The 13,174-nt window shown below is 39.2% G+C and overlaps 1 protein-coding gene across 1 annotated transcript in view; it reads right to left on the reverse strand.

Moving 5' to 3' along the window:
* Positions 1-2,094: 2,094 nt before the first annotated feature.
* C3H6orf132 (chromosome 3 C6orf132 homolog) overlaps positions 2,095-13,174 on the reverse strand; it is a 43,526-nt gene continuing 32,446 nt past the window's right edge. Inside the window, exons 4-5 of the mRNA XM_063297436.1 lie at positions 7,365-10,332; positions 2,095-6,314 (exon numbers count right to left, since the gene is read on the reverse strand). Of these exons, the coding sequence (XP_063153506.1) occupies positions 6,212-6,314; positions 7,365-10,332 (3,071 nt within the window). The 3' untranslated portion in view covers positions 2,095-6,211. The remainder of the gene's footprint in view (positions 6,315-7,364; positions 10,333-13,174) is intronic.

A 13,174-nucleotide genomic window follows, 5' to 3' on the forward strand; every position in this document is an offset into this window, starting at 1 on the left:
GCATATGCAGGTGTGCATTATCAGTAATGTAGAGTGAAAAAATGCCCATAGGAAATAAAGCACCAGAAAAGTTTGGTACTCCCATTACTGTATTTTGATATTTGAATGCCTTTAAGTGCCAGATGAAGACGTTAGAGATTTCGGAGTGGTTATTAGGTGCATCAGTGTGGGTGATCCCTGTTAGCTTCCTCATGCATTCAAGCCAGTTGCAAACCAAATTTCTACAAATGGAGGTAGCCTTTTAGTTTCAGATTCATTTTCAAGCTCATGGGTGGGACCACAAGATTCTGTAATAGTTCTTCTAAAATGGTAGGGAAAGTGTGCAGAGCATGGGCTCTGGAATCCTTTATAGTAGCCATGTATTTGTATGTAGGTATGCACTGGGAAACATGGGAAAGACTATGTATGCACCACTCTAGGCCATGTGACTGGGAGGAAGTTTCTGAAAGAAAATATTCTGTTTCATTGAAGAAATATACACTGCTTATATGCAAAAAGACAGCAATAGTGACAAAATTAATTCTGATCAGAAAGAAAAGCTTGTAATAACTCTTGTTTGGAATCCTACTAGTTCAAAATAAAATTCGTCAGACCATTTGACAAACAGGTTTGAGCTGACAAAACAAATGGCACACAGTATTATAAGCCAGCAACAGTGGCTTACTCCCTGATTAAGTATCCCCGTTAGTGCCATAGGACTTACTTCTGGGTAGATGAGCTATAGGAGTACATTTTAAATGTCAGTCCTTATTTCCCAAATAGAGGCTCCAACTCAAATAACGTAACACCTATGTTGAGAAATGCAAGCAGCAAATCTTATGATAGCTTTGTCAGTAATTTACTAGCTTAGTTCACCATGTTTTAAAAAATGAGATCATCTCTACCCATTTACTTGGGTGTGAGCCCCCTCATATTGGAAGGACTTGCGTGTAAGATTCTTCTATTATTACCATTAGACCAGAACCAGTAGTGTATTAGAGCAGGATTGGAAGTTCAAGGCTGCTTTGAGGAACTGCAAATACAGCCTCATGTACATTTTTTAAAATTCCTCATTCCTCTCCTCCCCCATTTGTGCTCTGAGGCCTTTGGCAGAAAGGTTACACTTTTTTTTTTGCAGTGTCAGGTTAAAAGAAAGAAAAAATGCAAGTAGTGCCACTTGGTATCAGCTGGAAAGATGAAGAAAAATAGAGCTAAGAAGGAAAGAAAACTAGGATATCTATGTGTTCATTGAAGACAATTTAGTGGCCTGCTAGAACCACTGAAATGGAGCAAAGCTTACAACACAGCTGAGAAGCTGGCACAGAAAAAGAAAACTACCTTAGATAGCTTCAATAAGCATGCCAGAGAAACACAAGTTATTAAACTTACACATTCAGCCCTCCCAAGCCTAAATAATTACACGCTTAGACAGATTAGGTTAAGAAGTAAAAAGAATCTTACTGACTTTATTCGTTGTTCTGTTACATCCCTCTTGGTGGAAAAGATGAAGTTCATTTGTTCTTCTTTTCTAAATACTTAGTTTGCCCTAAACCCTCAGCCCTATTGTGCTGCCAAGAGCTGCATGGAAGGGGCAAATCCTTCATCAAGGCCTGAGCCCATGGCCCTGATGAATGGAGAGCAGAGCAGCATGTTTGCTTCTCCCTGGGTGGAAGTGGGAGTAGCAACAAACAGCTTTGTTGCATTGTGGGACAACTCAATTTACATGCTAATTCACATGTTAATGAGGCATGCTGGATTTGCCAGGACTTCCAACATTTATGTGCGTTTGGGGAATCAAAATGAGGAGACCCAATTTCCAGAGCCCTCTTAACCCTGGCAACCCTACTAAGCAGAGCAGTAAAGCTTTGTTCTTGAAGGTCGCTGAATATGTAATTTTATTCATTCATACAACTGAAACAAAACCAAGTTGATTTGGGGAAAAAGTAGTAGATGTAAAGCTTTTTGTAGGATTCTTTGTTTGGGCTCTTTGAACAAACTTTTGGGAACAAGTCCTGTGATCCTGGCCCTCTGTGCTTGTGTAGATGCACTGCCACAAGGATGGATATACAGGGACACAAAGAAATCATGCAGTTTCTAGATTAATATGCTTGGTACAGGTATCCTGTGTCTGCATTAGAGCAGTCTGGAATTTATTTTGTTTCACTTAATACTAGTGGAAAGAGAGAATTGGATTTCATAGGCCATTGATACAGAAAATGACAACTAAACAAACTATGACTTTTTACAAGCAGATACACGTATTGCCAAGTAACTAGTTCATATGCATAACATAGGTCTTAACTTAAAAGTGATGTATATATAAATTGTACTTATGTCCACACATGCATAGAGCTTATACTAGAGCTTTAATGAACTACATATAGATATGCAAGTAGGGGGAAAATAGTGCTTTTGATATGCTTATTTCAAAGCGCTTTAGGCTCCTGTAGTTTTAAAATGTTTACATTTTCATTACAGTTTTTTCATTGCATTTTGGCAAATCCTTCAGTAGCCTGCTTTCAGATGTGGTTTTCCCCTGCATCTTAGTCTGCATATGTCCTTCTTCTGCAGACCAATACTAATGTAATGTAGATTTCCAAAACCTCAAACTCCTCATCTCAGGAAGCCTGTTTGCATTTTATTTCCTTTGCTTCAGAATCAGATGAAATGCCTAATATAAAAAGTTATAGTCATTTGTTATCGTACAAGAACGCCTGCCCTTTCCTCTACCTCCCAACTCCTACTTGGTCTTTCATTCAGCCCAGCTAGGGAGAAAAAAATCCTTGCAATTTTGCTAACATGCTATTCTCACAGAGTTTGCTGTCATGCAACACTGTCAGGATTTCCTAGCACATGTCAGCCCTTCAAGGTAGACCAGTTTAGGAACCCAATGCCATGTAGATCAGTACATTTATTGTAAAGCTATAGTAACTGAATCTTGCAAGTCTGAATGCACTACCTCCTTCCTCCCTTTATCTTCGTGTGAACTAGGGAGGGGCTAATCTGAACCATTTACTCATGTAACTTTCTTGGCCTGGGCTCAGGCCCCCTTTAATCTGACCATTGCATTGGTAGTGGTTCTTCCTTCTGTCCTTCAAGGCCATCCGCTCTTTCCTCTACAGCACATGACAGTACACTGGGTTCTTTAGAATGCCACCTTCAAACTGCTTGTTCTGCAATAGCGCCATGGTGAACAGAAGGCTGTTGAGGCTTCTCAGTGCATTTGTTATTACAGTAATACTATTGTTTTGGAATTTGAGCTTGCTTTGAGCCCACCTCAAAGAATTCTATAAGGAGTTTGTTTTTTTAGAAAAACCTACCAGACAAACGTATACAAATATATGTAGACAAATACATAGACTGTCTTTGTTGTTGGATGGGACAAATTAGAAACTTCTGGGTTTTCCTCTTCTAGGAAGGGAAAGGATGTTTGTTGATTAACTAAATACTGGAAGCTTTGAAACTGTACACTCAGCAGGTAACCAGTTTGAGACACGAGGAGCCCTCTTCGACTGACATTCTGTGTAGTCAGATATTGACTAGCTTAAAATGAGCAATTATTAGCTGAACGACCGCTCTTTGAACTCCAGACTCACCAGCATATAAAAAAAATAATGCAGAAAGCATTTGAGAAGAGCAGATGGTTAAAAAAATGGTGGAGAAATAATGGTTGGTTTTAAAATACACAGTAAATGTTTATCAAACGGAGAGCCTGATGGTGTGACTGATCTCAGTGATTGTTTACAAACATGCCATCTGAAATGAGCTTAACAAACTTCGGATAGATGCTGAGAATACAAAGCTGTAGTTTATTCTAGGTTTTCCTAAGTGACTTTCATGTCTCCTACCAAAATGAGCTATAACCATTATTATTCCTTTGAAACCAGAGTTTGGTCAAAGCTAATCATAAGAGTGATTAATACAAGTAAAAGCTAAGATAAATTCATGATACATTTGTACTATACTGCTGAACATGCTATTTATGTGCATCCTGGAAATAATGTCTCTACATTTTGAAGTGTAGTGCAGGAATGGACTCTGGATGTTGCTGAACAGAATCTCTCATAGTTGGACATGCAGGCAGACTCCTGCTTCCTGTTGCAGGTCAGGAGCCTCCTAGATCTTCTAGAGAAGAGGGCATGGAATTTCCTTCAACTAGTTTATCTTAGTATCAAAGGTTATAATCAGGGCTAGTTCAAATTGTTCCCTTGCCTGAAGCAGAGCAACAAATGGACACTTATCGTGGTAGACTAATTCTTCTGACACATGAGGCAGAAAACCAGGGAAGCAAATCTTTCCAGTCCTGGCAGTAAAAATACAGAACAAAAAATCAAAGGAAAAAAAATAGATTAAGTAACTAACAATTTACTTCTTTTCACCCCACCCCACCTTACCTTACCTTACCTTACCTTCTGTTTGAGGTGGATTGAGGTGGCTTTACTCTAGGTTCACACACACACACATATATGTAAGAATGTGCAAGAAATAAAGTAATGGGTAAATAGGATGAATAAATATGATACAGAAGACGGCTTGCAGCACTACAGTATAACAAACTCCACCTTACAACTATAGTTCTTAAATGTTTGGAAACATTTGATTGCTTTAGCTAGGAAACATCCCTAAGGGGCAGATAACCAACTCCCTAAATAAATGATTTAAACTGAACTCAAACTACACTGTAGTTTTGACAGAATATTTTTGTCAAAGTGGATCTGCTGCCAGGCAAAATCAGTATGACTGTCCATGTTTTATAATTTAAAGTAATGTATAAGTGTGTAAAAACAATGGGTATCTTCTTGTTTGTTTCCAAAATCTGTAGAAATAAATTGGGAAGGACATTTTCCCTCAGTTCTAAAACCTAGAGCTACATCCATAGACAATGGGACTATAACTTTCACGTATAATCAGTAAAAGCCAAAATGGATTACAGCTGCTATCTTCTACTTAGGTATTTAAAAGTAAATCCCACTGAATAAGATTTACCTCCAAGCAGACATAGTTGACATTTTCAGAGGTGACCTTTAAACATGTACTGCTTTCACTTTAATTAGAGATATACTTGGGTTTAATTTGTATAAGTGCCAGCACCTGTTCTATTAAACACCTGTCATATCCATAAAGTATTTTTTAAAAAAATCCTAAACCAAAATAAGAAACCACAAGGAAAAAAATGTTGTGGACAGAATGATTGCATCCTTGAAAACAAAAACATAAATGCAACAATGGTGAAGAATCTCCAGGTTAGTCTGACAGAGATATGCTCTTTGGTTTATTCAAATCTTGTATGGTTTTTAATTAAAAATGCCTCCCAAATTAAATTCAGTAGTTGGCTTTAAAGGGGACTGCAAGAATTATATCTGTGTCTTTAGAATGCTTTGATTTTTATTTGTGTAAGTGGATAATGCAAAAGCTAAATGGCTTTGTCTAAAAAATTAGTTTGAAGAAGTTCAGTCTCAAGTATTTTGCAAGCTCTAAGAATATTTGACAAGGGCTCCTGGGTTTCTCACTTTTTTCTAATCAGGATTCCGGAGCCTCTAAAATGATGTGATAAACAAAAAACTAGTGGGTGCAACTTGGAGATGCAATGCTGAGAAAAGCTCTGGTCAATTTTCTTTGGTGGTGGCAGCACTATTGAAACTGCAAATGTCACAAAACTCTAGTCCCTTCGATCCATTCTGCATTGCTCATCCTTTATTCTTGCAAACTCTTCCTTCTCTTTCCCATAACTGTGCCATTTCCTTCTAGCTAACAGCCTGCTTTCTAGGCCATGCATGGCTGCTCTAGAGTAGCCATGAATTGGTTGTTGAACTGCCATTCTTCATCTTGGATCTTGGACTCTCTGCTTCTCCTTTCTGTTGCATTCTTCATCCTTTGTTTGCTTTTCCTGAATGACAGGCATGTTCATGAAGATGGTTCCAGTAAGTTACAATTTACTCCATGCCCTTCTATTCAAAGCAGAGACCTATTAGTCAAATGTGCCCTAAAATGAAGAAGCTTATGTAGCTACTCTTACATTCTGCCTGGAAGCTTGGTAACACGATAGGTTCAAAAGACTCATTCTTAACATCATCTGAATAACTTAAAACCAATCTGTTTACAAAAAGATACAGGCCCTACAGAGCTATACAAAGAAGAGGTATAATACAGAAAAGAGAATGAGGTCCAGGATGAGTAACCAACAAGCTTGGCCCAAGCTATGTGCAGATGCAGAGCTTCTGACAGAAGTGTCTTAATGAAGAACCCCTTGGTATGAATAAGAAATGGGTTGTCGTGTTCCAGGCCTGACAGTAAATGTATTTACAGTTCCATATTGTGGACTCACATGTAAAGGTCTAAACAGAAGAAATAGAAAAAGTATCATTAGTTCAACAGAAATTTTTAGCAATAATTAAGTCCTGTGATCCAATTAATAGGTATACTTCATTCCAAGTAAAAGAACTCTATTTTGAAGGGAGAAACTTTTCAAGACAATATAATCTGAGATTTTGATGGTTAAATAGCCTTTGATCAAAGCGAATATTTGTAGCTCAGGGTTGAACTGTGGAGTCCTCGGTGCTCTCTGAGCCTTGTTGTTTTCTTGCAGACGTTTCATTGCCAGACTAGGCAACATCTTCAGTGCGAAGAGGGAGTGGGCCTTACTCTCAGTTGAAACTGAGTCAAAACTGAGAGCAAGGCCCACTGCCTCTTCGCACTGAAGATGTTGCCTAGTCTGGCAATGAAATGTCTGCAAGAAAACAACAAGGCTCAGAGAGCACCAAGGACTCCATAAAATAGCCTTTGGTTATCAGGGGCACAAACAGATATGCAATACTCAATATAGAGTTTTTGGCATAATGGCTTCTTCAGCTAAATTCTAACAGTGTTATTATACCATTATAAATAATGAATAACCTGGGTGTTTTGAATATTTTCACTACCATTTCAAAAAGAAATAAAATGCTAGTCTACCTGGCAATAAGGTCTGTTGAATTACACAAGTTTCCCAGTACCTATCTCTTCTCTCTAAATATAACTTCAAATAAACAGCTGGACATATTAAACAGTCATCTACTAGTAATGCAGTATTTCCCTCTCAACCAAGATCTTGGTGATTTTGACAGTGACCTTAGCTGTAGGAACAAGTGTGGAAGAAGCATGCATTTGGCTGGAGCAATAGCCATCTGGTCACCGGGCTGAACAATAACTTGATTTTAAATGGAAAAAACTCTGCCTACAGCATTGAAACTCTGAAAAGGAGGAAAAAAACAGATTGCTCATATTATACTGGACAATGGAAACTGCAGAACGTCGACCTGCATGCTGACGTCTGGCCAGAATATTTCCATGCAGCCCCTTACTCACATTACAGCTCCTGTATTTACAGTATGACAAATGGAACATACCTGCCAGCAGCTGTTGCATTGGTAGAATATTCTCCATTTTGGCTTTTATACTGGACATCATTGACAGTTGTATTATAAGTTATAATTTTTCCAGGTATTTCCAAGGACACCCTTCGCACCTGTGTACCACTGGGAACATTTCTATGAGTAGAATTTGCTCGAGCTCCTTCCACAGCTGGAGAATTGTAGGTCACTGCATTGTAGCTATAGGAGTTAGGTATGCTCATACTGCGAGCAGACATAGCTGCCCTGCTATATAAGTCATCAGTCTCTGATATATAAAGGCGTTTTTTAATTAGGGGGCGGCTATTGGAACAGCTACTAAGGTAACTGGAGGTATAGCTACCAGCTGGGTAATGGTGACTATATCCACTTGGCCTTGGACTGCTTTCCAGGGCTGAGTTAGATGACAAAGAATAACTGTTGCGATAGTTATAGCTTAAGTTGTTGAAGTTAAGTTGCTTATCTGGGGTCTGAGTATCACATGACAGGTTGAGACATTTGCAGTTTTCTTCCCCATTTGAAGACCACTTTAGGATCTCAGAGGCATCATTGCTGAACTCTGGTGGTGGAGGAATTATTTCATAATTGAATCCTCCTTCTACCTCATCATTTCTGACAATATGATTTTGGGATGGAGGGAGAAAATGAAAGGGAATTTCTGATGTGTTCAGTGGAACTTGCTGCTTCAAGTGATTGGATTCTGAGAAGTTTTGAACCAAAATCGATGAACCACACTTATTTGATGAAAGACTCTGAGAGTCATTCATCTCCCTGATCTTCACTGTACTCCTGCATTGTTTGGAGGCATCAGAGAATATTTGTGGCCTATTCTCACTTTGTCCTGACAAGCTCCAGATATTGCTGTAGGATGCACTTGCTCCATTACAGTGCTTACTTTCAGAGACTGCCAATAAGTCCTTGTGTGGCGAATTTGGTACAACCTTGACAGTGTTGGGCATTGAATTGCTGTAATAAATGGTGGATGACCCATTCTCTGATTGGTTGCTATCGTTCAACTTGAGCTGGGGCCTCTCTGATAAATAGCTATTCTTTGGGGAGGCAGAAGCAGAACACTTGACTCTTTGGGCCCGCAGTTGTGCAGCCAAAAGAAGAGCCATTGGAGAGCCTTGCTTTACTTTTTCTCCTGTAACAGGATGAAAAAGAATATCACTGTTCACTTGCTCTGCATTCCTAGAGAGTTTGTCTGTTGTTGAGGGCACATTCCTAGTAGAATCTCTTTGATTTTCAGTATTAATTGGGCTGCTGGGCCCATCATGTGTAGTTTGGGAAGAAGTTGCAGAGACACGGCTGTCATCAGAGCCCAATCTCATCCTATGAGTTTTGTATTGAAGAAGAGAGAGATCCATGCTGGGAGAAGCAGTTTGCATAGGCAAGGCAGTCCCAGAAGTGGAAGGGGAAGATGCAGCTGGAGCCAAGTGTTCACTTTTGGGTTTTAAAGGTGAAACTGGTGGTTTGCAGGTCTGGACAGAAGCACTAGGCATCTTTGGCTCTTTCTCTGTAAGTTCCGATGTGGTATTACATGGTTTTGCTGTCGGAAATTTCAACTCACCGTTATTGACCTTATTGCCACCAAACTGAAGAGTAACTTGTTTCCTTGTGTCTGGATTATGTCTCAAGTTTGCAATTGCCAAAGGTGGGCCTCCCTCCTTGACTGGAGACAATAAAGCTTCCAACTCCTCTTTAAATTTCACAGCACAATTTGTTTGAATGGTAGGGCACTTGTCTGTTGCTGAGAAACCATCTTTGGTGAAGGCTTTGGCTGGGGAAGAAATATTAGCAAGTTTCTTTTCTTTCTTATTCTCTGCTCCTTCTGGTAAGCATGTTTTTTTCACATCATGCTTAACTAGTTTTAATTCGTCCATAGTAACATTGTTGCTATCAATATTTGTGCCTTTAGACTTGGAAACTATAGTTTTTTCAATCTGTCTGTCTTCCCTTCTGCAAGATGAGGACAGCAGGGTTGACAGTTCGTTCTTCAACTTATCCAGATTGCAACGTTCCTTCCAGCCATCATCATCAGATGATGCATGATCTGGAGATGAAAATTCTGTTCGTTCTTCAGTGGACCAAAATAAATTCTGTTCTTTTTTCAGTGGACAGCTTTTGGAATCTGATGTTTCAGATTCTATGGCTAAAGCAAAATGTTTTTCCAAGGTAGCTTTGGCTCCAGTTTCTGCCTCTGGGTGAACTGTGGTAGCAGATTGTACAGTAGGTAACAGAGGAGTGTGACTGTCAGGTGCCATTCTAGGAAGCTGTTCTTTGGGGCTGGATTCCTTTTCTCCTGAAGAAATAGATGATGTTCTCATGGGAGTAGGAGGGGGTACCTTTAATGATTTGGGAAAGGTGAGGTGAGGCTCTGGGCTGGATCGTGGTAACTGTGACTCCTTCTGAATAGGTGTTGTTGGAGAGATAAGGGAAGGATTATGAGCATTTAGAACAGTCTCTGATTTCCATTTGGACATACAATTTGGGAAGATTTGTGTATGAACTGGTGGTAAAACTGAAGGAGTAGGACGTACTGCACTATCCATAAAATCTAGAGGAGGAGGAGGAGGAATGAAGTCTGGTGGGGATGGAGTACTGGGAGAAGACACATTGGAATATGGGAATGAAGGTGGAACCAGAGATGAAAGAGATGGGGCTGGCATTGGTGGTGGAGGTGGAGGTGGAGGAGACATTGGTGGTGGAGGTGGATCTACCACAGAAGGTGGAGGCGGAGCTACCATGGAAGGTGGAGGTGGAGGTGGAACTACCATGGAAGGTGGAGGTGGAGCTACCAGAGAAGATGAAACTGGTGGTAAGTCAACTGAAGGTGGTGGGGGGGGAGGAGGAGGAATTGAAGGTGGTGGTGGAATGTAATCATCCAAATAATCCTCCTCAAATGCCTTTGTCCTCAGGTCAAGTGCTGAATTGTACTTTCTATAACTGCCATTGATTTGTGAACCTAGGGAGAAAACAATACATACATATATAAATATATTATACTGCTCTCATTTTACATTGGGAAGGGTAAACCTATCTAAGTGAATATTTTTTTGTTGGACCATATTGAGAAATATATTCAAAAGGTTTTGAAGGGAATCAGAGAAGGTAGCTCCTCCCTGCTGTCAAAACCCAAAGAGAAACAAAATGTACAAATTCATTTATAGTGCCTTCAATTTTTGGTTTTTAATTTCTTTTCTTTAATATGCTATGGCAAGTTAACTGATGTTTTCATAATGGAAGTTTTAGTCACTGGTGCTTTTTTCTAATTAAACAAGTGGGAAGTTCTTTGGGGGAAGTTCATTTGGGTCCTAAGATTAACAGAAGAGTCAAATGGGGAACATAATCACTAATGCAGCAACCATATCAAATTTAAGAGAGCTGTGTGTCCTCACATGGAATGGTCACTGGAATCTCCACTGAAAAATAAGATGGTCTATTCCTATAATCTGAGGCATATCTGTAATTTGCAGTTGAATCTGTTCCTTTTGATGCTGGAGAGCAGACTTCTGCAATCTGCAGGTATGTCAGGATTACAGAATGCAGAATCCCAACATGACCAGAGGCCATTCTGGCTGGAGAATGTTTTGAGCTGCATTCCTAAACATCTATAGAACCTTATGTTGGGGAAGGCTGCCACTGAGTAACAGCCAAACTGATTATGATGTGTACATTTATACAAGGCAAAGAGTTTCTGCTCCCATGGGAAACATTAGTTCCTGATTACAGATAAGAACTCAAACAAGTGGCACCTACAGATGACACAATGTATTCTGGATGGCAGCAGGAAGAAAAGTTTAAATTTCTCCCTTGCTTCTGATGGGTTTATAATAGCCACATTTTTCCTACCAGATTATTTTAATTAAAACCCCAAAAATGTATATACATTGTTTATATTCATGTAATTGAAATTTAAAGAAATTCAACATCATGATCGACTTGGCTTTAAATGACACACTACAGATATTAATGCAACACAAAGCAGAATTCATATAAAGCAGACAGATTAGATGAAAACACTTTTTTTCCCTCTCAGAATCACTTGTTCCCAGCTATTTTGCTCCTGGGTTAGGGGGATACTTTCAGTGGCAGGGTCTCACAATGACAGGGATAATAGTATAGACGGGAGAAAAGTCCCATTTCCCCATCTGCCCAAATGGTGTTTTAATAGCCTATAATGATTATTAGAACAGTCACTCAAAGCATGGTAATACAGGACATCTCCCCATAGTTTATATTCTATAGGGAGGATGTTAAATGTTACCATCTTATGGGGCTGAGGAAGTGTACCTTCTCTGTCATGGCCCTGACTCTCTGGAACAGAATCCACCCTGCCACCCCCGAGATACAGACAGTGTTGTCCTCTCTCTGTTTGTGGAGCCCCTGGTTTGGCTGGATTTGGCTGGATAAAGCAGTCTGGGCTACCTATGGGGTTGTATGTTTTTAACAGTTTTTATTGTTTTGTATTTTGTATTTATAAGCTGTTATAGTGGGCAGCTATAATAAATTATTATTATTATTATTATGATTATGATTATCATCATCTCAATCTGTCCGAGTGACAGGCTTATGAAAATATCTGTAGTGCCAGGAAAAACAAAGATTGACAGCCTACAAAAGCTGAAATATTAAGAGAACCTGGTTTAAATTATTTAACTAAAATTAATCTAATTTTTTGCTTTAATGTTAAATAATAAATAATAACAAATGTTAACTAAGTGTGCTTTTCTATAACTTCTACACCAGGGTTTCTCAACCAGGGTTCCGTGGAACCCTAGGGTTCCATGAGAGGTCATTAGGGGTTCCCCGGGAGATCACTATTTAAAACTTTATTTCAAATTTGGGCAACTTCACATTAAAGAGGTATGTTTCATTCTTTATGTTTAGTTTAAGAACACTGATAATGCATATATACAGGCCTACACATGAAATGAATATAGTAATTTTGTAACATCTGGCCTATATTTGAGCCTGAATATGCAGGGGTTCCCTGGGGCCTGAAAAATATTTCAAGGGTTCCTCCAGGGTCAAAAGTTTGAGAAAGGCTGATCTACACATTCCAAGTCATACACACGTGTACAGAAAGAAAGCGAGAGAGAGAGAATATCAAACTAATTTGCCAATCAGGAAAGGGTTTGGTCCCCTCTGAGATCTTCCTGGGTTAACAAGATTACATTTTAGTTTTGAGGAGAGAAAGAAAAATAAGAAAAGGATGCCCACAACAGAAATGGTGCACAATATAGCCTCAAATCAATTCAGATCAGATCAGTTCAATGACAAACCAACTCAGATATATGAATCTACCAGTATAACGGCACATTTAGCCCTGCTTGAATGATCTACAAAGTAATCTTTAAAAGGACTAGCATAATTATTTATAGTAGCTGCTATATGAAACTACCCACAGCACTCTACCTATTTGGTATCCAGGAAATGTTCCTTCCAGAGATGGAGCAGATACTGGAGTTTGAGAGACTGGTAAGCTTATAAGGAGTTGCTATAAAGGAGGGCAAACAAAATCAATTTTTTTTCTCAGCAGATAGGGGACTGGGGCAAACCAGACCTGCTCATTAACAAGGAAGTAACTATATATATTTTTAAAAGATTGCTAATTGCCATGGCTACCCAACTGCGGGAACTAGCTGAACTTGCTTTTAAGAAGTTGATTTAAGTTAATGATAGCTCCTTCAACTCTGTGCCAAGCCTTCCTGTTAGCAATGCTAAATATTTTGCGTTTGTCGTAGATGTTTTGAAAAGTCTTGGAACAGGAGGGCCAGAAAACTAGAACTGAATTCATGATCTTA

The sequence above is a fragment of the Candoia aspera genome, chromosome 3 (assembly GCF_035149785.1).
Source record: "Candoia aspera isolate rCanAsp1 chromosome 3, rCanAsp1.hap2, whole genome shotgun sequence".
Taxonomy (NCBI): Eukaryota; Metazoa; Chordata; class Lepidosauria; order Squamata; family Boidae; genus Candoia; species Candoia aspera.